The following is a 25,453-nucleotide window of genomic DNA, read 5'->3' as shown; positions in this document are numbered from 1 at the left end:
AATTACCTTTGTTAGTTGCATATTCACACGGCTATCCAAATGCCCAATGCAAACCTACATGCCTTCTGCGATCAGCTATATTGACAATATTTAGCGCATAATGCCAGTTTTATCATGCAACCCAGGAAAATTACACTGTGAATAATGTATGCTAGTCAGAATGTAAGAGAAAGAGTAACACAAAGTAGATTCAAATAATATGAGCAGTGCTTGTATGTTCGAATCCTTATGTACAATGGCGGTGAATATATTCAATAAACAAGCAAATAAATAGTTTAGGTCTACAGCACATGGTTTACAACCCTCCAAAATTTAACTGTAATTTAAACCAAATACAAATAGCAAACATCTGAAAGGATAACTCAAACATATGGAAATAGAAGTCGTTATCACTGGTGTACCAAAACCGGGTTATTTTGACACCAACTAATTAAGGGCTGAAACATGTAGACTTGAGATCCTGGGTGAACAAAAGAGGTAATAATAAAAACACAATCATTACTGTCATGCTCACCTAATCCAGATTTCTTTAACCTTTTTAAGTGCTGACTTGTTTGCTTTCCAGTGGGAGATTTTTGCCCAGATTTTGCTTCCTTGTCTGAACTGTCACCTTCACCATTTTTTGATTCTGAGCCTACAAAGGAAATAAAATAAACCATACTTCTTTACATGTTTCTAGATAGGGAATGACAACTATATGGTTTAAAGTCAAAAGATATTTGGTCAGGGCGTATCAGACCAAGATGACCTTGATATAGAAGCAATCAAAGTGAATAATGTTGGGTTAAATGGGCACAACACAGACTGAGCTGATCGACTTGAAGGCTGTGCCTCAACAGGGATTTTGGAAATATGATCTTTGTATATAAACCCATCCAAACGGGCACCTAGAGTACTGCAGAAAAGGAAATCCACTATTTCTAAGATGTAGCCAGCATGCTTCCTTCCCATACATTTCCCATTCATTTACCATATTCCCTACCCTTGACTCCTTAACCTCTACATAAGAATTCGAAAGAAATTCTTTATTAAAGCCATGTTTCTGATACATGAGGCTGAACAGGAGAAAACAGGCATTCCTAGCAGAAAACGAGTAAAAAAAATAAAAACAGTTCTACATTTTAGGTTTGACCACAGCAATATCCTGTACTGGATACCCACTACCGAGCTGCCTGCAAAATATCTTGAATAAAACAGACCATATAGTAGTCCAGGTTTTAAAAGATGCAACAGCCAGTGGATGTTCAAGCAAGACATGGCAATGCAGGAGCCCTTTCTAATACTCATGAACAACTGATTTCATCTGCACAAATTAAACTACAGTAAAAAAAAAAATAACCATTCATATGCCTCTACAGAATGTCATCTAAAGAGTGGCAACATCCTTAAAACATGGTCCTGACATATGAAATAAGTAATCACTCACCATGGTAAAAATGTGGCCATCTGATGCTTAAGGAAGAAAACCCTCCTGTCTAAAAAGCTATTATGACAAGGCAGGTGGATGCCTTGAGGTGTCTACGGTACATAACAGGAGTAAACAGAACATGAATGTCAAAAAGCTACAGTGATAAAAGGAAACTAAACTAATCAAAAATGCCTGCTCCCGTACTGAAACCTGAAAGACCAATATACGTTTGACTGCTGTCTGCTTTTAGAGACATTTAGAATCAGCTCCGGCCCCACCAAGCGGGTTCAAGAAAAGGAGCTTCCCACTTACTAGTTGCTGTTGCTGTTGCTGTCCAGCAAAGCCCATATCAACACTAGCATAACAGGTGGACAAAAGCAGATTTAGAAATAGAGGTATATCCGTTAATCAAACTGGCGGACAAGATGCAAATAGAATCAATCTAATCCTCCTTCCTCCAATGTAAGGCAAGACTTGAATAACACTTGCATCAATTTACCTGAAGGCGAGTCAGACTGGTCATCAGACACCTTAAGAGGCGTCAGCACCACCCGCGGAACAGTCTTGTTTACCATCATGGAGACTCCATTTCTTCTTTTCTGCTGCTGCCTCAAAGCCTACATGAAGGGAAAAAAAGAGTAATCAAAAATGCCCCCAATAAGCGAAAGACATTTACCTTTTCTGAAATGCTACTGCTAAAGTAACCTTTGCCACAATTCAGTTAAACATGAATATGAAATTAATTTGCTGTTCGTCCTACATTACGAAAGCACAATTATTATTTAAAGAAACACACTAATACACAAAGAGCTTGTATAAACGGGTGTGGAGTTTCTCTCGCAGAGCACATGCTGGCAGACAATCAAGAATTAAAAGCAATATATTGCGAGGACATGAATGAAAATAGTTATGGCTACCCATCTCCCTCATGTGCATAGTTTCCAATATGGTGCTCAGTCAATCACGCTAACAGTGTGTCATCAGTATGTACAGCATGTGAGGGCTACAGTATTGATGCACTCACTGAGCTGTGGGTAGAGCTGCACAAAATCAGCGAGCATGGCAGGAATCATTTATTTCTGTGAAGGGAATCTGTCCTCATCTCGGAAAGCTTGCTGCACTCGGCTCCCGTCTTCTCGACATTGGGCATCAGCCTTCCGAGCACGAGCGTGGCAGTGTTCTAGCAGATCCAGGTGAAGTGATACGATAATACATCTCACCGAATTGCAGCCGTTTATGTTTTGTAAATTAGGAAACTACAGTGGTGATAACATCATATAAGGTAAAGATACATTTTCAGAGCCAGATTGCTCACCAGGTCAGTTTCGACTAAGCTAAATCGGTCTGTTCAAGAAAAAAGGTCTAAAATCCTCTACAATAAAAACTAGAATGTTAAGAAATGTATGAGGCTGAAAGAGGCTAAGCGCAATCATCTCCTCCCAAACTCTCAGATTATTCCATAAAAAAGAATGTATAACAGAAAATACTTTTGGTGAACACTTTTTCCCTTTCATGATAATTTACTCTGCTAGTCAGTTTCTTGAATTTTCTCCCTCTTCACTTCTTAAGCGATTGCACATTTTACATTAAAATTATACTTATTTTTGTAGACATTTGTGTAAATACATGGATGGTCATCAGCATGTACATCCAGATGCTGACATAACTGCAAGAGTTAACAATGTGCCAGCAATGACTATGTTTATTTCACAGACAACCTCAGCAGATGCCATCATCAATTACTTTTCGAGAGTTCCAGAAGGCAATTTGGGGAACCCCTCACCCCTCCATGAAGGTCTCCAACTAATGGAGCTTCAAGTGGAGAGTAAACTGGAAAGACCGCCTTTGCATCTTCGGCATCCCCAACACCACTCTTTTCCCTCACAGGAACTGCCATAGGCTCCATGGAGAGCATCCCTTGTAAACAACCCTTTCTAGTTATTTTGGTATATTTTATTGCACCGCTTCATTCTGTGGAAATGCATTTTCATGGGGAGCGTCGATAGAAGACTAGTGCTTCAATACAATAACGTAATGCACACACACATATACCTAAATAATCTATCCATTATTCCATATAGAAAACAAATGGCATTGTTTCCCTTTTATTTTTTTGGTCTGTTTGCCTTTTGACAAAGTCGCAGTAAAGCGTCTTCCTTTCAGGCAAATGGAGTACGACGCAAGCATGCCAAGCTCTGCTCCAATGTGCATGATTGCCACTAAAACGTGCCTGTGAAGCAAACTGAAGAATCCCAATAAAGTCAGAAGTAACCTGGACTGTGAAGTACGACAAGGATCCCTTTAACAATTCCTGGCTCAAGATGGTCTCCACATCAGGGACTGGACTAATGGCATTATTTGCACCTTGAGCATTGGATTGGAATGGTCTACATGCTCTGTGCTGGATGCAGATGATCCTGCCGTGGTTGGTGGGCAGGGGGTCTGCCCCAGCCCGAGAGTGGATGCAGTGCTGAGAACCAGAGGCAAAGTGTTTGAGGTGAGCTAAAGTGGTGTCTAGCTCGGCTGCAGCGACTCGTAGAAGGGAGCAGTGCAAGAAGAAGGTAGCAGGAGTACCCTCTGAGTGCGATCACTTGTTGGGCAGTTTGGCCAATGGGAGGCAAGAAAGGTGGAGTGGGGGACCAGTGGGGGGAACATACGATGGGAGCTTCCCCGTCCCAACCTTGCTGATCATCATTAAGCCGTAAGGGCCATTTTGGTTAACAAATCCATCCTACTTGCTATGGCCAGACGGGACAACAGGGATAAAAGGCCTGAAACTGAGGATGCTCTCTTACTTAGCTTCTTGCATTGCCATGCCCTCTTTTCTTGGTATTGGAGAGTATGAGACCAGGCGGGGACTCAATTTGTCTGGAACATATATTTGGATTTCTCTGGGATAGCTTTGTCTTGGCTTCAATCCCCATCACCGCTAGTCAGTTACACATGACTTTCATGAGCGATGGACATTTTCACATGCCGGAGAAGGTCTGACCTCATTTGCATGCATGAAGAAAAAGGAGAAATCTGGCCATTAGTGAGACCTGTACAGCTGCCAGGACAAAGGCTTGGATACCAAAGTTCACCATAGAAAGAACTAAAGACTAGATTCTCTGGTCATGAAAACATCATTAGGGTGGTTGGAGGGTGGGCTCCTTCAAAATCTGATCTTATGCAATGCCACTTAATCCTTTTGAGGAAGGCTTAATAAAATAGTTTCTTATTTATAACACGTTTTATTGTGATTTTAAAACATGCATCAAACAAAACCATAGCAGCACCATAAATCACATTTTAAAAGGTTCCAGGTTGACCAGAGACAAAAACAAGCCAGAGCATAAGCACAAATAAGTCTCTCTGCACTTCACTCCCTCCAAAAACCGCTCTCACACGACTTCCTCCCAACTGCTCCACAGCTTTGATCAAGCAAAACCACAGCAGCACCATGAAGTACCTAACATAAGAGGTCCCGGATGGACTAGAGACGAAGGACAAGCCAGAGCATAAGCACAACCAAATCAGTCTGCACCCCGCCCTAACCCCCTGGAAACCTCCCTCACACTGCTTCCTCCCATTTGCGCCATATCTTTTGAAATTTGATCAGGCATCCCTGTATGTTGTAAATTCTCTCATATGACATACATATATTCATATCAGCCACCCAATTTGCCGTACCTGGGGACATCTGTCTTGCACCACAACATGGCTATGTTCCTTTTAGCTTGAATGGCCGCTGTAGATATGAGCGACTTGTCAAAGCGGCCTTGGGAGTAAGCGCTCCAAATTCCCAGCAACATCATCATGGGTTCAACCGGCACCAGTTCCCCCACCACCCTCGTCAAGATAAAATCATTTCTTGATTAATTCCACCAGCTTCAAACGATCTCACCATGTTGATTTTCCATATACGATCAGAAGTCCAAAAAGTACGCGAGGAGAGAGGGGATAAGAAAACTCTACACACACACAAAACAGCCTGGAATTACACTACAAGGACCTTAAAAAATAGATCAAGCGGGGACAATGTGTGCATCAAAAACCTTAATGACACCAGTGAGTTGTCTCGGAAAGTGGACAGAGATTACAGGGGTTCGGTGGACAAGAAAATTAGTGCAGATGCTAGACTACAAGACAAATGCACGATACTCGCTTCCTACAAAACAAAGGAAAGGAACTCGCAAGAGGTGAGAAAGAAGGCACTAATATGATACAACAGATGAAAGCTACAATTATATCAGGATCTTACAAAAGGCATTCACTGTAAAAAGGGAGAACTACAGCTGATCAAAAGGGAGCTTAGTAACAGAAAAAACAAATATAAATGGATCTACCCCCTTCAGCCTCTAACTTACTTGGGAAAACCGTACTCGCAAGATATATATGCCAAAAAGGGAGCCATGGACATTGGACATTTAGAAGGTGAAGTCTATGCAGATGGCGCAGTACAGTGTGAGGGGATCGGCCTTTAACAGATAATAAAAGGGGCAGGCTTAACATGCTATATGAAACTTTTCTTGTATGCAATACTTCCTAGGTGGGGAAAATCGGGCCAGATGAAACTATGAAAATGGCCGCCAAAGCCATCTGACCAGCTGATTGGCCTACTGCCAGCTCTTCCGTGCACCATCGGCACTAGAGGCGGAAGCCGGCCCGACATCTGAAGGCCTGACTCAAAAGGCCCTGTCCTGAGCCTGTCCAGAGCTGGAAGGGCTGAGGGCTGCCCAGGACTTTACCCTCAAACTTTTGTCTCAGGACTCTAAATGCATATGCTGCACCAGCCATCACAGCGGTAAGATTAGACCTTTCAGTCTTCCCACATCTCGTATATGCGCTCCTTATCCATGTATGCTTCAATAAGTTATCCCCCTCTTGCAACAGTACCTTTCCTTCTAACTTAACATGCTGCATACTTACTTTTACTGTGATGCGCCTCTTTGCTACATACAGTGCCCGCCTATTCACATTGATGCATCAATATGTACTGTTTAGCTGGCAATATCCTCATTTAGCCACACCAATGCCGTTAGTCAACAACTATTTGTGAAACTGTGAACCTGCCTGTTCCGCTTATGGCCAGGCCTGCTCCAACATGCTAGTATCTGTGCTCGCCTATTCTGGGTCACTATATTAGCCACTCCACCTTGTACTTGCCTGTACCACTCCCTCACCCTTTGGGACATACACCTTCCACACTCGCCCACACACACTAGAAGTCCACACAACATGAAGACCACCACACCTACCAATCTCCTATACATCCCACCAACACCTTTCCTCCCATCTCTTTTTGCTTTAGCCCACCCTCAACGGAAGGCCACAGACATAATCACTACCTCACCCCCCAGACCCACTGGGACCAAACAAAAAAATGTACAAACCCTCCTCCACAGCAACACCATATCCACCACACGTCCCAGACCACTTAACACTAGAAACAAGCTCCTCGGGCTACGTTCGCGCATTGCCCACCCTACTCAAGCCCACAGGCATCTCTCTTCTCTCAGCCTCCTCTGCATCACCCAACACTACCACTCCCCACTCAAAGCCCACCATTAGCACCAAAACCACAGCCACACCTGCTATTACCAAAATTCTACCCAACACCATTACTACTGCTAACACTAACCCCTCACCGACAAACAAAACCCCTAAACTTGAGGAACCCTCACCTACAATGCGCACTCATCAACGCCAGATCCCTCCCAGCTCACGCCACCAACATCTATGATCTCATAACCAATCTCGACCTAGATATCTTGGCCATCACTGAGTCTTGGCTCCACCAAGCTGCCGGACCAGCCATATCTATAGCACTCCCGTAAGGACACTCAGTCTATAGATCAGATAGAGCCCTAACCAAAGGTGGAGGTGTAGCCCTCATAGTTAAAGACCACCTGCCCATAAGAGAAACCGTATCACACCTCGGGGAGAACACCGACTGCCTCACTGTAAAGATCGCCACCTCAGCCAACACTACCATCACCGTCCACCTAGTCTACCGGCCTCCAGGCCCCATAGCCGACTTTCATGACAACCTCATGCATCTCATAAGTGACAACCTCAAAACATCCTCCAAAACACTCCTCCTATGCGACCTCAACCTGGGCCTCAACAATCCAAAGGACAAACCAGCTAAAGACCTAGCCCAAGCTTGGGTTCCAGCAAAGAAACCTTACACCCACACATTGCAAAGGTCGCACCCTTGATTGGGTAGTTGAGCACAACTGCAAAATAGATGTCAGCTCCAACACTCCTATTCCCTGGTCTGACCATCACCTCCTCCATTTCTTCATTCCCACATGCACTAACACACCTACAAACTCTTCACTCATACCACAGTCACTAGCCAGAAGAGCCGGAAACCTAACAAAAGAGAACATCCTCCCTTTCCTAAACATACCGTCCATCCATCTCCCCACCTCCTCAGACCCTACTGTACTCGCAGCTACATACAACTCCATTATGGAATCTGCCATTGAAGCCATTGTTACCCTCCAGAACAAAACATTTTAAAAAAATAAAACACAACAATACCTGGTTCACCACTGAACTCAAGGAACTCCGAACTCAAAAACGGAGAGCACTAAAGAATTGGCAAGCATCCCCACAAGACGTCACGCTATTAGCCTACAAATCCATTGCCGCTAGATATAAAAAAAAAGCCATAATAACCGCCAAATCCTCCTACTACAACAATAGAATCTCCAACGCCACATCCGAAGCCAAAGAACTCTTTGCCATCTATAGAGAACTTTCCAGTCCAGCCACTAAATCCTTAGAAATCACCAAAGATGTTGCATGGTGTACCAGTGTGCAAACAGCCTTAATAGGCAAATTCGAGCTAAGGTAGGGCAAGATCATGGAACACCATAAAAACCTCTCCAAACACATCAATCTCACATCCTGCTCGGAAATCAAGATCAACCAGAAAAACAAAATAAAACCATTCTCCTTCCGGGAAGTCACTATACCGGAAGTAATAGAAATAGTCAATAGAATCAAACCTTCCAACTGCAAAAGCGATGCCTGTCCGGCTAAACTAGTCAAAGAATGCTCCGAAACACTAGCCACATTTCTCAAAACCTTCATCAATGCTTCCTTCAACTTGAAAACAGTCCCTGACTGCCTAAAAGAAGTCTGGGTACGTCCACTACTGAAAAAACACTAGATCCTGAATTAGCCACTAACTACAGGCCCATCAACACCGTACCGTTTCTGCTAAAGATTCTGCATAAAGTGGCATACACACAAATACCCAATTCCTAGAAGAAAATAAAATGCTAGGCAAAAGGCAATCTGGATTCCGTCCCGGCCATGGAACAGAATCTGCTCTACTAGATTTAAAAATACAACTTCGTGGTAGACTCATGAGAGTGTTCTCTGACTCTGCTTCTGCCCCACCTACCAGCATACATTGCGGCGTGCCACAAGGCTCCTGCACGGCACCCACTCTTTACAACATTTTCACTCTTCCACTGTTTAATGATCTGGATAGTCGCAACATAGTTTACACCAACTATGCTGACGACACACAAGTCCTAATCCCTTGTCATGATCTCTGCTTCCAAAACGTCAGGGTTTTCCCAACTCCCTTGGAAGCAGATCCATAACCCAGGTTCCGAGTGCCAACCAGTCCCAATTGGGACCTTTTGGACCCAGTCCTGGCACCAGTGGCACCAGGCTCATAAATATGCCCAGTCCCAGCGCTGGAAGCGCCGGGCTCATAATGCTTGGGTGAACTTACCTGCAGCAGACCATGCTGCTTACTTGCCTGCCAGTTGAGCCTCTGATCCTCTTCTGTTTGGAACTACTTTTCCTGTTGGGTGGGGCAGGAGCCACTCCCTAGATTCCGAACACTGGAACTCTTCTGGAAAGCAGGAACTCTTTTCTTACCTAGGCGTGGCTGTGGAAGGAGACACCTAAGCACTACAGGAGGCTATTTAAACCACACCCGATGGATGAATCTTGCTTTGCGTTATTCTGCATCCTCTGCAGCAGAACGTTCATCGTGTCTTCTGCATCTGATCCTGGGCCTAAGGAAAAAGGCTTACCATCCTGAATCCAGTCTTCAACAACACCTATAAAGACAAGAAAGAACAGGTTAGCATTACGGTCTTCAGTGACAGCTCTTCACTTACCTGGTCCATCGGCTGTCACCAACGCCTCGCGCTGCATTCCGGCATCTGAAAGACAAAAGCTTACCAACTCTTCGCACGCTCCGGAGGCCTTCGGCGCTGCATCCCGCATCTGAAAGACAAAACAAGGTGCGTTTAAAGACATTGGGGAACTTTAATACTCACGTGCCATTACTCCTTTCCACATGTAACCCAGTGGGTATTCCGGCACCCTGCAGCCGCTCCGAACTTGTACCTGCAAAATAAAAAGACAGTAAGAGCGCATCGTGAAGCAGGCAACAAGCGCTTACTTACGTGCTTCCAGGCGCTTCTATTCATCACACGGGCTCCATCTTCAACTCACTTCAGCCCGTCATCCGCCATCGCCGGAACCCTGCAAAACAAGAAACATCATTACTAAAGACTTTAAAGACATTAGAATTACTCGAAACTTACCGTTCGTGCAGTAAACGACGGACAGCAGTCCTCTGAAGTCAAGAGGCCTGCTCCCCTTATCCAGTGAAGAAACTGGTTACAGCACCCTGCCCCGAGGCAGATGGAGAGCACGGCGTTCACTTACCTAAGGTGAGAGCGTTAACCTTTGGGGTTCTACAGGAGAAGAGAAAGGAAAGAAGAGAGAGACATTCAATAATCCAGTTCCTTAATCCCATATTTTCTATCTGCAGACATCTTACCCTTCAAGTCAGACATACAGTGCACAGAGGTCCAGCCCAAAGAGCCAGCCGTGTGTTACACATCACCTTTGCAGATACGGTATACGCCCAGTCAAGACCGGCGCCTCTACGGGAATCAGGTGAGCGTTACATCCCTCTAACTGGCATCTACGAACAAGGTGCAGCAACCCTAACAAACATTGACACTGCAATCCAAACACAGATGGCAGCGAATGGACTTTGTCTCAACGGAGACAAAACTGAGATCCTTGTTGTAGGCACCAAAAAACACTAAACAAACTCCCTCAACAATACAACACCTTTAATATCGACAACACCACAATCACAGTAACAGCAGTAAAAACACCAGGGGTATAATCAACGCAATCAGACCTTTCCTATCTATTCAAAATTGCCTATCCATTGCTAGAGCCACTGTCGGTACCAAACAGCAGTAAAAACACCAGGGGTATAATCAACGCAGTCAGACCTTTCCTATCTATTCAAAATTGCCTATCCATTGCTAGAGCCACTGTCGGTACCAAACTTGATTACTGCAATGCACTCTTCCTGGGCACTTCTTCAAAAAACTTTCACAAATTACAAGTGACACAGAATAACGCCCTGAGAGCGGCACCAAGTATCCCCAAAAGGGGACACATATCCCAAGCAAGAAAAGACGCACATTGGCTCCCTGTTAAAGAGCGAATTCTCTTCAAAACACTGGCAATTACACACAAGTGTCTTTCACTCAATGATCCTCCCTACCTCTCGGAAAGTATTACATCCTGCACCTCCTCCAGAACCACCAGATCTCACCTCACCAACCAGATCCACGTACCCTCTTTCAAAAAAGCCAAAGCTCGTGGCACTAGCTTCCACCATTTAGCACCAAAAAAACTGGAATTCCCTCCCCACATCCCTGAGAAATGAAAAATCTTACACTGTATTTAGAAAAAAGATAAAAACTAAACTGTTTAACTAAATATTCTGCACAACTCTTGCCAAACCAAGCCACTGTTCCACTGTAACCTTGTAAGGAACCTGTAAGCTTGCCCTCACGTATGTAACTTTTGTATGCAACTTAAGAATCAAAGCATTTAAGCATTCTGTAACAAGCGCTACGATGCCCAAGGGCCGCCCGGCGCTATACAAAAATAAAGAAGACAGGGAGGGGTTAAAAGACATCCCAGGAAACAGGAAGTTGTGGGTTGTTCGGGTTAGGTCAGAAGAGAAGCAGGTGGGAGCGCAAGAGATCAGCAGGAGGAAGGACATTGGGCAAGAGCGTGGCAGCGTATTGCAGATCAGCTGAGGTATTGGTTGTTAAGTGCGTTGCTAGCGTCCATGTGAGACATATTGGGGGGGTCGGGGGTGTGGGGGGGGAGTCTACATGGTGAATGTGAAGTGGTTATGAGAAAGAAAGGAGTATGACTGGGAAAGAATGGGGGAAGCACATTAACAAGGAGGAGGGAGAGATATGGAGAGAGATGAAGTGTTGAGGAGAGAGAGGTCGTTTGGAGGTCCAGAGGAGGAAGATGCAGGGAGAAGTGCAGAGGAGGGAGAAGTAAAGGTGGAAGGAGGAGGGTAGAGATAGGAGAGCACTATATTGAAGGAGATAGAGGAACATATGGACATAAGAGGAAGACTTGAGTTGGGGCAGAGTGTCTGAAGGCACATTCCCAGATCACCTGGTAGCTACTAACCAACAAATAGTGTAGGAAGGGTCTAGGAAGTCCCTGAGGGAGTCTAGATGGAAAAGGCTGTTGCTTTTAGGTGGCCTCAATCAGCTAGACCAGAAACTAGACAGTAAGGGTCAATATTCTGTATATACTAACCCAGGGAATAGGGACACATGGGGTGGGAAATTATGTTTCTAGATGAGAGAGGCCTAGTGCCAAGCTGAAACGGAGTGACAGTCCTTGCACCATCTCTGGGAGTTGAGGTATTCTTTGTGCCATCTGTGAAAAATGCAAGGAATCTAGCGATTTCGTCCCCGATTCTCCGGAGGGAAGCTTCTCTTACATGGCCAGGAAAAGGCAGAAGCTACCCGCCTCCGACTCTGGGGGTGGCTATCTGCAGAGGGACCACGTAGGGGAGGACAAATTCCAGAAAGGCAGAAAAACGCTGAATCAAAATAAACCTCGAAATTTAATTCTTAAAGACACCCATGTACCTTTGCAACCTGCCTGTATGGCTTATTGTGACGCAGCTAAGGAAATTCACACATTTTCTTGACCACCAAGCTTATTCCCCCACCCCCTTTTTTTTAAGTACGGAGACCAGGAAGAGGGATGGAGGAATGGAACAATGAGGATGACCAGAAGCGGTAAGCAAACGCTGACTTCTAGTCTTCGGAAAGTGTTAACTAATGCCAGGAAGTTTAAAACAAAGAGCTGAACAGAATACCAGTAAGAGGCAGAGACTGCAGCGGAACGCAGCTTGTGCAGATGCTGGCTGGAACGCCAGAGGCGAGCACACCGTGGAAGGCAGCACGGAGGCTGAAGAGAACCACATGCAGAGAAACCAGGCCAAGAGAAGCTCATTGCTTTATTGCTATAGGCAGCTAGAGCCGCCAGAAGCAAAGGAAGATAAAGCAGAGGCAAGCGGCTAACGGGACGCAGCCCCAGACAGCGAACCGAAGGAGAAGATGACGGAAAGACGCATAAATGCCAGAGCTTCCCTGTATGCCCAGAGAGAGAAAGTGGGTTATCAGAGAGCTTGAAAGCAGGTGTCGCATATCAACAGCCCTAGAAAAAACAAATAATTGGAGGAACTGAAACAAATACAAACAGTTTTAAGAAAGGGTCGGTGACCGAATGCTTGGAAAAGGACATTGACACGAATACGACCAGTGTTAAGAAAGGGGCAGTGAACAATATTTGAAAAGAGAAGTTGATACCAATAAGAACTGTTGAGAAATAGTCAGTGACCCAACACTGGAAAAGTATTATTTCTTGGATGAGAAAAAGAATGAGTGGAGAACAGAAAAGCCCTGGCAGGACGGGAATCAGGTAAATAGTGAGTCTGGGACCCGCACCCATGAAACAGAACTGATATCCTGGCAGGAGGATAAGCCAGGAGTGAGAAGAGCAGTAAATCTGAAACTGTGGAACAATAAGAATGAATACAAAAGGGAAGACCCATATCCCTTTTAAGGATCAATGATAAAGTCGCAATACCCTGGCAGGAGTGCACACCTGGGTTAAAAATTAATTGTTACTCACCGTAGTGACAAACAAACTCTTAGTCCATAGTCACCTTACTTTTTCACCAGAAAAATCTTCTTCCCCTTTAAATTTAGACGCACGGCCCTGGGAGCATTTGCCCATTGATGAGTCGACAATATTCAGCATTGCCTAATGACACCAGTATTATTAGGGGGGAGAGTGGTGGGACGCCTGGAGGAAAGGGGACTATGGACTAAGAGTATGTTGGTCACTACAGTGAGTAACCATTACTTACACTCTTATGTCCTGTCCACTTTCCTCCATACTGTATGGGCGATTACAACTGAATGTAGCCCCAGGGTGGAGCGGAGACCCTCCTTAAGAAAACAGGTTTGGTAGAACCGCCTGTCCGAACGCCACGTCTAGCCTAGAGGCGGCATCCAAACAGTAGTAATTACAGAAAGCCGAAAGGGTGGCCAAGGTAGCCGCCCTGCTGATGACCTGCCACGGCACATACCATTGGAACACCATGGCCTTGACTCTGGCCGCATGGGCATGTAAGTTGGCTGGCACAGGTTTGTGCTGTCTCCAATAGGCCTCCTTGATGGCTGCGACCATCCACCTTGCCACGTAGGCCTTGGAGGCCTGGCAACCGGGCCTTGGCCCGCCGAGAGCGACAAACAAGGCGTCCGACTTGCGGACAGCCTTGGTCTTGTCCAGGTAGTATTTCAGCGCATGTCTGACCTCCAGGCTGTGCAAGACCCTCTGAGGCTCGTCCTTGGGGTCGGCAAAGAAAGTGGGTAAGACTATTTTCCCGTTGAGATGGAAGGTGGAGGTCATCTTGGGTAGAAACGCAGGGTGCGTTCGCCGGACGACTTTGTCCTTGTGAAAGATAGTGTAGGGCTCTGAAGCCCCCAGAGCCTGGATCTCGCTGACTCTGCCAGCTGAGGTGAGGCCCACGAGCAGGCCTGTATTTACAGTGACTAGCTTCGCAGACACCATTGGCTCAAAAGGTTTGTGCACCAAGGCAACCAGCACGACATTAAGGTACCACACAGGGTGTAGTTTCTTTATAGGGGAGAGACGCCTGTGGAAGCCTGCCAGATGTCGCTTGACCACTGGGTTGGAGGAGAAGAGGCCCTCCTTTGAATTCTTGTAAGCCCCTATGGCTGCCAGAAAGGTGCCGCATGCATCCACCTGTGCGCTGGGTTGGGCGAGGTGTGCTGAAAAGGAGGGCACGCCGTGCAAGGTTCACTTAATAGGGTCGATATCCCTAGAGTCAGCCCAATGGCAGAATCTAGACCATTTGCTCTTATATTGGCACCTAGTAGCCTTGCTTCTAGCGCCCTGTATGACCTCTAGATTAGCCTGAGATAGGGTCAAGTGGTTCAGCATGACCTTCCCAGGAACCACACTGCGGGGGCTAGTTTGAGTGGAGTACTCTGCCCCCTTGCTGGGCCAGGAGCTCGTAATTTTGTGTAATTTTTTTTTTTAATTTAATGATCTCGTTTTTTTTACAAAACTTTTCATCTGTTTTCATAAAATATAATATTTCTGTTATTAAGATAGTTATTTTGTTGGTGCTTTCAACTCTACACAGTTTTGTCATCATGGCTTTATCGTTGACATATTAAGTGTGTCCCGCCATGATATGTTCTATGAACTGAATAATTGTGATCACAGTATTGATGTTTTTTTCTTATATCATGTGTATCTTTCAGTCGGATCAAGGGCCATTTTTTGATTGGTCATCATGTCTCTGAAGAGAGTTTGTTTTTCTGTTACATTTGGGCACTCCATGATGTGGTATAGTGATTCCGTGATTTCTTTCTGTGCACAGAATCAACAGTATTGTAGAGATTGTGGTATTTGTCTTGTTTTCGCTAGGACTTCCCGTGTTGGTAAAAGGTCGAGTCTCAATCTCAGGAATTGGTTTCTAATATGTTGATCTGGAAACCTTATCAGATATTGTGGCAGACGGTTAATTGCCCTTATTTCCAGGTCACAGTTGATACTCAGTTGATATTTTTCCTTTGCCTTGTTTGGATCTATCCAGTCTTGTAATTGAATATGTTTCTTAGCATTTTGTGGTCTCTTGATCAACATGTCCAAGGTGATATAGTGCATTAGTTTCGTCAGGGCCGCTTGTTTCCATGTGTTGAGGGCTGTGTCCGCTATCTGGGTGTTTTTCTTTCGCAATCTATTGCCGGTATGTGATTGTCATTGCACGTTTTCCTGTATAAGTCTAGGTGTTTCCAAGTGGTCATGGAATTGAGCGATTGTATTGCTATTTCATGTCTGATTCGAGGCATTGGATACGCCGAAGGAAGGTTCCAAATCTTTCACTAAAATCTGCCTTCAAGAGTCTGCCAATTCGCTTGGTCAAGATTTATCATGGTTTCACTGCCATAAGTGAGGATGGGAGTGACCTTTTGTCTGTAAAAGGTAATGGCAGCTTGCGTTGAACATTTGTCAAATTTCCGATGAATGCATAGCCCTTGGCGTGCCAATGATCGCGCTTTTGATTTTGGACGATTTGTCCACTGTGTCTCAGTTTCAGATTGACCAATCCAAACTCTGAGATATTTAATCTCTTAAGTGCATCAATATTTCCCCGTTGATGAAAAATGCCCTCAATTTTGTTTTTGACAGAGATCTTGGACAAATTCATAGTTTTTGTTTTGCTTATGTTGATTTGTACACTATTAGTCATGTATTCTTGTATTTTGTTGAGGCTTCTTTGAAGACCAATGGGAATTCTGTCCAGTATCACTATGTCATCAGCGTATGACGTGGGGAATAAAGATTTTCCATAATAACTTACAAGAAAGTCTTAATTCTATTAAAGACACGGAGGCTCACATTATGCTTCTCTTTCTTTTATTAAGCATATGAAAGAAGCTCAGCAGCAAGTATTTTATGCACCTGACTGCGAGCAAAGAGTATGCATAACAAAGGTTGATTAAAATATCAATAAAACATCAACAAAAACAAAAGCTTTAGTCCACAAATGTGTCTGGAGAAACAAAACTCGATATCCCAAGAGGCTTAACTAGAGTTCATGACAGGTCACCAACATGTGACACTAGTTCACCGATAGGCATCCAGCTGCCCTTCCAAATAGCTCTGAATATGGCGCAACTTCCTCTTTCGAGGCTGCAAACTTGGCTGTCCAGAAACCATCAGAATGAAACTAACTTGAGACCGTCTGAGAACGGGAAAAACGAGCCGATCCGGAGGTCAGGCGGACTTGTCTGTAGACGCTGTCAAGGAGAAAGGAAGAAAATAACCAGGGATACTTTTTGCCTATGACAACCCTAGTTCCCCTTGCGAGGGTGGGAGAGAAATCAGTGTGTTATAAGTAAATAAACATGGCATGCTGAATGGCAATTACCCCCGAAGCAATGCGAATAATGACTGCTCTCAAGCATGTCTAGCGCCGCTATTTCTCTCGCTGGGTGGGATAATGCTCACCTCCGTGTCTTTAATAGAATTAAGACTTTTTTGTAAGTTATTATAGAAAATCTTTATTCTATGTCAAGATCGGAGGCTCACATTATGCTTGTTTAAAGCTTACTTACCACAATCGATGCAGGTTGCTCTACCAGGTTCATGTAGAATTGCTTGAAGATTGACTCACCTGCCCAATCAGCCATCCTTATGATGTCCTCCAAACGGACTCCGACCTGAAAGGCTTTGGAGTCATGGCCCCTCTCACGGAGTGGGCACCGAAGTGATAAGTATCTATTCCAGCTTGTGACAGCGTCCAACGGTTGATCTGTGTCTTTGGCTCGTGCTGGCGTTGTCAGGTTCCTAAGGAATGCTCTTGACCCGCTATTTTTTCTTTCAGCTTTCGTTGTACTAGTAGGTAAAGTTTTATTCATTTTGTTATGTGAAAAAATTGCAAAGGTTTCAGGGGCGCAAGATTTGGCAACTGGTGTCATGCTCTTATAACCTGCTAAAGTTTGATGAGGCGCTATCTTTATTCAATCTTTATTATTGTTGTGTACCGCTTCTCTGGCGGTAGAGGCGGCTATAATATCAGTGTGGATCTTCTGTCCGTTATCGTCCCTCATAGAGTCAAGGTTCATCATGTTTGGCACTGGTAGCTTCATTTCACACTGGCCTTGACTGTCTGCAGATTTTGCCGGCATATTATTGCTTTAGTTTGTAATTCTTCCTGGGTCATTTCTGCCGGTACACTCCTGTGATGATTGATGTGTAGCCGATAGCAGTGCTAAGATTGCAAATGTTAGTTTCATTGTGTCTTCCTGGTCACTTCTGGTCATCTCGAACAGCCTTGATTGCCACTGTGACCTTGTCTCTGCCTCCAGATTGAGTCGGTTATGTATAGTGTTTTTAAAGGCTTTGAGGTGTATTCATTTCGTATGTATGAGGGCCAGGAGTGTTGCTTGATCTTTTATGGCTTCCACATGTGCTTCCTGTAATTTTGTGAATGGGATCATCGACTCTGACGATACCGCCAGCAATAGGTTCTGGAGATCTACCATTGTAGTGGGGAATCGCCTCTTGTTGTGCACGCATAGGGCTGCATTGACATTCTAGATATGTCTTTTCCTCCTGTAATTTCCTTGCGTCATGTTTTGAGTCGCATTTATTGTAATTGGGCTTTCCGTTTCTTGGCCAATTTTCAGTGTTTACAGGATTGGCTATTGTCATTGACGGTGTGGATGTTGTCTGGCCCGCGTCATGTTTGGCTTTGGGTATTGTGTGGAAAGGAACAAGTTACTTACCTGTAACTGTTGTTCTCCAGCATGGGTCTGGCATGGATTCACATGCTCATGAATATTCCCCGTCGTCAGGCTGGGAATCCTCGGTAAAGAAAAAAACCAGTATCAGTTTTGTTTCTGATCTGTCTTTGGTAGTAATAACCAATCACTGGTCTCTGCGTCATACTGACCACAGCCAATGACTGCCCTCTACCTAAGCACCGCCTCTGGCAGCCATCTTCAGATTTGGAAGCACGTGAAGTGGCAGTATGACCAAGTGAAGAGCCGCAGAGGGGTAGGCGGGAGGGTTCGCATGTGAATCCATGCCAGACCCATGCTGGAGGACAACAGTTACAGGTAAGTAACTTGTTCCTTCTCCAGCATGGGGTCTGGCATGGATTCACATGCTCATGAATAAAGAATACATAGCAGTACACACATGCACAACCACGGGAGGTGGCAAAGGCTCAACATTAAGCATTACATCAAACTCAACATCAAGCAATCTTACCTCCTCACCAGGCTCACCTCAGGCGAACAGGTTGCGCAGCACTGCTTGGCCGACCCTGGACTCCTCCCTGGAATCCTGATCGACGCAGTAGAATTTCGTGAAGGTGTGCGTCGACCTCCACGTAGCAGCCCTGCATATGTCCGGCAGGGGCACACCAGAAAGGAACGCCGTGGTAGCTGCGATCGCTCTGGTGGAATGGGCTCTCGGACGGCCAGGCAGCGGTCGGTTTGCCAACCGATGGCAGTACATGATACAGCCGGAGAGCCATCTGGAAATGGAAGCCTTCGAGAGAGCCTTCCCCTGATTGACAGGTCCAAAGTTCACAAAGAGTTGTGACGTCTTCCGAAAACACTTCGTGCGGTCCACATAGAACTTAAGCGCTCTAGCCACATCCAGCGAGTGCAAAGTCCTCTCAGCCGGCGACGAAGGCGACGGGAAGAACACAGGCAACACCAAGGGTTCGTTGAGATGGAAGTCCGACGGTACCTTGGGCATGAAGGAGGGGTGCGTCATGAGCACTACCCTCGTGTCGTGAAAAGTCAAGTACGGGGCCTTGCAGGAAAGGGCCTGGATCTCTCCCACCCGTCGTGCGGAGGTGATGGCCACAAGAAACGCTGTTTTCCACGACAAACTTCAACGGGGCCGAGTGCAGAGGCTCGAACGGAGGTCCCATGAGCTTGGTCAGCACCACGTTGAGCTCCCACGCCGGGGCCGGCGCCTTCACCGGGGGGAACGATCTGAACAGTCCCTATATGAACTCTTTCACCAGACGATGAGACCACAAGGACGTCCGGCCTGTGGTTCTGGTGTATCGGGAGATCGCAGCAAGATGAATCTTGATGGACGCGTGTGCCAGTCCAGCTTTGGCCAGCGTCAGCAGGTACGGCAGTACCTGGGGAGCCGTAATCCGTAGAGGGTTAATCTTCTGTGCGTGGCACCAGACAGAGAACCTCTTCCATTTGTGTCCGTAGCATTTAAGAGTCGAGGACGCCCTGGCCTTTGCAAGAACCTCTCTGCAGTCGGCCGGTATGTCGTATCCTCCAAACTCTAGCGCTGCAAGAGCCAGGCCTGCAAGTTCAGCGATTTCGGGTCGTGGTGGAGGATGGCGCCTCCTTCCCTGGAGAGTAGATCCGCGTCCACCGGCAGCTTGATTGGCGTGGACGCTGACAAGTCCAGAAGGTCCGGCAACCAGATCTGCCTCGGCCACGCAGGTGCGACGAGGATCATCCTGTACCGTGACCTCTTGAGCTGGTTGACGAGCCGTATTAGCAGTGGCAAAGGAGGGAACGCGTAGAGGAACAGGCCCTCCCAGGGGAACGACAAGGCATCGCCCATGCTCCTCGCCTGGGGAAACCTGCTGGCGAACCTCCGGCACTTGGAGTTCGTCGCCGTCGCGAACAGGTCGATCTGGGGTGTGCCCCACCGTCGGAAGAGGCGATCCACTAGATCCTGCCGTAGTTCCCACTCGTGGCACGAGCGCAGCTCCCTGCTGAGTGAGTCGGCGATGGTGTTTTTTATCCCTGCCAGATGAAACGGCACCAGAAACATCCTTTGGGCGACGGCCCAATGCCATAGGTCCTGCGCCTCCTTGGACAGCGCTGGAGACCTGGTTCCGCCCTGTTTCCTGATGTAAAACATGGTGGTGGTGTTGTCGGTGAAGATCCTCACCACCTTGCCCTTGAGGGACGGAAGGAAGGACCTGAGGCCCCAGAACACTGCACGGAGCTCCAGGACGTTGATATGGAGGAACTTCTCCGTCGGGAGCCAAAGGCCTCTCGCGTGCAGATTTTCGGTGTGCGCTCCCCACCCTTCCAAGGAGGCATCTGTGGTCACTGTCTCCTGGTGGTCTGGGGTCTGGAAGTCCATGCCCGCCGTCAGATGCGCGCGGTTGCCCCACCACCGGACTGCTCGCCGGAAACTCTCGTCGAGTGTGATCCTCTCCTCGAAGCCGCCCGTCGTTTGGATCCAGCGCGCATCCAGGAACTCCTGCAACGGGCGCATCCGGAGCCTGCACATGGGAATGAGGTAGATGCAAGAAGACATCATTCCGAGGAGGGACTTGATGGACCTCACCTTGGCCGCGTCGGAAACCAACATCCGCTGTACCTTGCCCAGGATGGTCCTGGTCCTTTCCTCCGACGGGGAGGCCAGAAGGGACACTGTCGAGCTTCGCTCCCAGAAACAGTGCGTTTTGCGCGGGTACCAGGTGGGACTTGGCGTAGTTCACGGAGAATCCCAGGTCCGTGAGAAGTTGGACGGTCCTTGCCGTGTGCTCCACGGCGAGCTCCCTCGTCTTGGCTCGGATGAGCCAGTCGTCCAGGTAGGGGTAGACGTGGATCCCCTCGCGGCGCAGCTGCGCCGCCACCGGTGCAAGGCACTTGGTGAATACCCTGGGTGCCGACCGTAGTCCGAAGGGGAGGGCTTTGAACTGGTAGTGACGCCCTTGGACCACAAACCTGAGGAATTTTCGGTGCCCCTTTAGGATGGGAATATGGAAGTAGTAGAGACAAAAGGAGTGTTCGTCCTCCTTAAAGACGTTCTGCAGCTGGCATCCAGGGCAGATCCTGAACAGCTTTCCGGGCGTCGAGCTTCCCTTCTCCTGGGCCATGTCCGGGCCTGAGAAACTTCTGGAGTCCTCCAAAAGCGTAGCTCGACGAAATCTTCACCCTTGAGGGGCGCAGACGAATCCGACACGGGTCCCCGTTGATCGGGTGGAGAGTCGGTGGAGCTTGAGGCTCTTTTGACCGAAAAAAACGAAGTTTTTGAGAAAAAACGTGAAAAAATAGCACTAACGCTCGAGAGCAATAGCACGAGGATCCCAACACATGAACGTGCGGTAAAAATCTGAAGATGGCTGCCAGAGGCGGTGCTTAGGTAGAGGGCAGTCATTGGCTGTGGTCAGTATGACGCAGAGACCAGTGATTGGTTATTACTACGAAAGACAGATCAGAAACGAAACTGATACTGGTTTTTTTCTTTACCGAGGATTCCCAGCCTGACGACGGGGAATATTCATGAGCATGTGAATCCATGCCAGACCCCATGCTGAAAAAACGTAGTTTCTTTTTTCTTGGTCAACAATGTTTCAATCTCGGTGATGTCCAATGAAAGTCGAGCGGCTCTGCTGTTAATAGGGTAATGTGAGATTAAAGGTGTCGTCTCTACGTTTCTTGCCATACTTCTTCCCCCCCCCCATGTTCTTTTTGCTAGGAAAGCTTTTTCTTTTTGGGTCATTGTTCTTGTAGAATCATCTATTGAGCAAACTAGATTTGGATCTTTGTCTAGTCTCTTGATCATGAGAGCTGAAGTAATTGATAGTTTTTCTTTGTTAGTGTTTTTGTCATTCATCAACAACTCTTCGTTCCATGAGAGTAGTTGTATAGAGTCATTAGTTGTGGTTGGTCTATATTCATATTGTTCCATCTTGAGGTGCTTCTGGTCGGTTGGAGTAGAGCAGGCGTCAGAGAGCGTCACCTGCGTTAAGTCTTCGGCGACGAGTTTCACATTTGCGCCAACATCTACCAGAAGTGTGTCCGCAATCATGCTCCTGCCTGCCCCCCTGATGGGATCCTCATAATGCGGCGGTCCATTAGTGGTGGTGAGGCGGGTGCTTATCTCCATAGGAACTACTTTCTCTTGGTTTCCCAATGTGGACGCCGCCATTGATGTTTGATCGTCATTTTGGTTTGTCTGGTCTGGCAGTTTCGACATGATCGTAGATGTAGAGGGCCCTAGATCTGGGGGCGATCCCAGTTTGCCACAGTCGTGTGATGGCTCCTGTTGGTGCGGCCATTGGCAAGGCTGGCCTGCAATTTAATAGGAGTCTTGCGAGAGGGTGAACAGGCTGTTTTCACTTTACAGTTACGTATGCTAAACGGATTAGTTATGGGGGGCCAGTCACCCCGATAATTGCGCGTGTAGCCGCTCGCAAGAATTCTACGCCGGTTCTTTGCTGCTATATAGTAAGGTTGGTGAGGATTTCGTGCCTCACGATTTTCCGTGCTTGTAGTGGAAGGTGTGTAATATGGGGACTGGAAATCAAAGACACTTGTCTGCAGTCTTTCCAGTCCTTCAAGCACTAATAACAGTCACTCACTGTGCGTAGAAAGTACGATGCCAGACTCCGGACTTCTAAGTGTTGTAGGGGGCCGGGCTCACACTGCCACATGTCCAACAGCCCAACAGTGGATTCACGCCCTTGACACCTCCGCGGGCTTCACGCCACAAGGACGCTCTGGTTTCACTTTTGAAGTCAGCTGGTGTTGGTGGGCGGAGTCTGTATCCTTAAAATGATCGCAAAATATTTCCTATCAACACGCAGCAGTGTGGATATGGCATTGCAAGTTCGTATCTGGATGAACTGTTCCCTGTAGCACACTTCCAGCAGTTAGCGAATAGGAGAGCAGGATCCATTGCCAAGAACAGCGCAACAGTGGATTAGCGCCCTTGACACCTCTGCGGGCTTCACCGCCAGCAGAGCTTGTAATTGTCTGCCCGCAGTCTGCCGAGTCTGTCCGCTGCCAGGTTGGATTCCCCCGGGAGGTGGGCAGCCCTAAGGTAGATGTTGTTCTCCAGCCCCCATACCCACCTGCTGACTGCTAGGTTGCCTGGTGGGGTTGTCTGTCTGGATAAGAACTGTCTTGCCCTCGATAAGAGGGAGAAAGGCCTTGAGAGACAGGCATATGGCCTTCAATTACTAGGCAATTGGTGTGGGACTCCTGTCAAGTCCAGACTCCATGGACGCTGTGGTAGGAAGAGTCTTTAGTGACTGTGACCTGAGGGGCTGGCTGTCGGAAATGCTTGCCCTGCCGCAGGTTGCTGTCGGCAGACCACCGCTGGAGGTCCAAGTGGAGAAGGGAGGAAACTTGACTGCCTCCGATTGGGAGCCCTTCTCCTGATCCCATGAGGCTGCAAAGTGCAGCTGTAATTCGCTCATCCTGAGCCTCGTGTGGGGTACGACCAACAGGACCGCTGCCATCAGACCCAATAGGTACTGGCACTCCGAGGCCGAGGTCATTGGCCTGGAGAGGAAGTGAGCTGTTGCACTCTTGATGGCCGTAATCTTGTTCTCTGAGGGAAAGACTCTCACAGAGCTTGTGTCCTAGATGAGGCTCAAGAAGGTCAGGCCCTGCATGGGCTGCAGCGGAGACTTGAGATGGATAGTGAACCCCAGGCTATGGTGTTCATCAGTGCGGAGGCGGTATGGTGCACCGCTTCCGAAGAGGTGGCCCGAAAGAGCAAGTTGTCCGCATGGGTAGACATGGTGGCCCTTAGGAGGGTGGAAAGGTCCAACACAACTCTCAGGCCAGCCTGGTTCTTCTGTATGGCGAAAATCCTGGAATAGAAGCCCAATCCTCGCTGGGAGGCTGGGACTGCTTCCACTGCCTGGCTCTCGACGAGCGACCGGATCTACGCCAGCAGAGTTGTTGTCTCAATCTGTGGGAGAGGAGGGGAGGAGAGGAAGGTATCAGTAAGCGGTACCCTGTGGAGACTACGGAGAGGAACCAGGGGTCCAAAATATTCTGGTGCCAAAATTGCACGTGAAAGTCAAGCCTGCCCCCCCATCGGTGACACGTGGACCCAAAAGGGCGAGGCTGTTGCGGAGGAGGGGGATTGGAAAGACCCCTTGTCCCCCCTTTTGTCACTTCCTCCGGTGCTGACTCTGAGAACGGTCAGGTTGCCTGGACCTCCGTTCTTGAAAGCCCCAGAACCTGCCAAACGCCCGCTCCTTGTCAGAGCATTGCTGCGACTGGGTGTAGGCCTTGGGCGGGGGCCTTCGTAAGAATAGATAAAGACCTTGCGGTTTGCAAGCTTTTCTTTTTAGCTAATTCCTCACCCATGGTGGAGAGCAAGATGTCACTACCCTTGAAGGGAAGGTCCAATATGCGTTCCTGGATTATCTTAGTAGCCTGGAGCCAGGCCTCCCTTCTCATGTCCATGGCCCGGCCAGAGCTATCGATGTGGGCCACGGTGGACTCTATCATGTCCTGTGCTACCAGCTTGGCTTCTCGTAGGCCAGCCTTGAAACGTGCTTGGCTCTGTGCCGGAAGTTGGGGGCGGAAGTCCGCAATTTCCTGCCAGAGCCTTTGGTTAACGGCTGTCAGCATGTCATCCGCATTGGCTTGACGCAGGTGCAAGGAGGCGTTGGAGTACAGCTTTTTTCTGTATGCCTCCAAGGTCTTCCCCTTGCCTAGCAGCGTCGGGGCCGAGGATGACCGAGGCTTAGAATAGAGTGACGCTGCAGCGATCACGGACGAGTGCGGTTGAGGATGCGCGGAAAGCAAGAGTGTATCCCCCCCCTCCATCTGCCTATACTTGGCTTCTAGGCGCCAATTGACGGGTTGGGCCGAGTGTGGCTTGAGCCACCCCTTCTTGGCCAGGGCAACCAAGTCTTTCTGCATCGGGATGCCCGTTTTGGTAGGGGGTCTTATGGTGAGGACTTCTGCGAAGACCCCCTCCTTGCGCTGCTCTACCTCGGGCTGAGGAAGGCCCAAATATTATGTATGGAAGAAAGGAGATGGGATGTAAGAGTGAGAGGAACAGTCAAAAGAAAAGGGAAGAACCATACCCCTTTAAGGTTAACTGAGATAGACTGAAGCTTCAAGAGAACTGGTGTTAAAAAGAGACTCAAGGGAAGGCTTATTCCCACTGGAATATATTGGATGGTGAAAAAAACAGAACAAACAAAGGGAAAGAGTTATTTTACCTAAAACGGTGGAAACATGGAAACATAAGTGGAGAAACGCAAGGGAGAAGTTGTCCCCCTTTAAACTGTGAAGTGAAATATTGTATAAAGACACACACTAGGGAAGAGCCCTTTGAAACAGCGAAACATTATTTGCCCTTTTTTTC

At 47.4% G+C, this 25,453-nt stretch overlaps 1 protein-coding gene across 1 annotated transcript in view; it reads right to left on the bottom strand.

Moving 5' to 3' along the window:
• Positions 1–25,453, bottom strand: part of ASXL3 (ASXL transcriptional regulator 3) — a 1,228,938-nt gene that overhangs the window by 613,229 nt on the left and 590,256 nt on the right. The window contains exons 6-7 of the mRNA XM_069620988.1: positions 1,908–2,025; positions 515–634 (exon numbers count right to left, since the gene is read on the bottom strand). Coding sequence (XP_069477089.1) covers positions 515–634; positions 1,908–2,025 — 238 coding nt within the window. The remainder of the gene's footprint in view (positions 1–514; positions 635–1,907; positions 2,026–25,453) is intronic.

The sequence above is a fragment of the Ambystoma mexicanum genome, chromosome 5q, assembly GCF_040938575.1.
Source record: "Ambystoma mexicanum isolate Mex_15411 chromosome 5q, UKY_AmexF1_1, whole genome shotgun sequence".
NCBI lineage: Eukaryota > Metazoa > Chordata > Amphibia > Caudata > Ambystomatidae > Ambystoma > Ambystoma mexicanum.
This window is presented reverse-complemented; position numbering and strand designations above follow the sequence as displayed.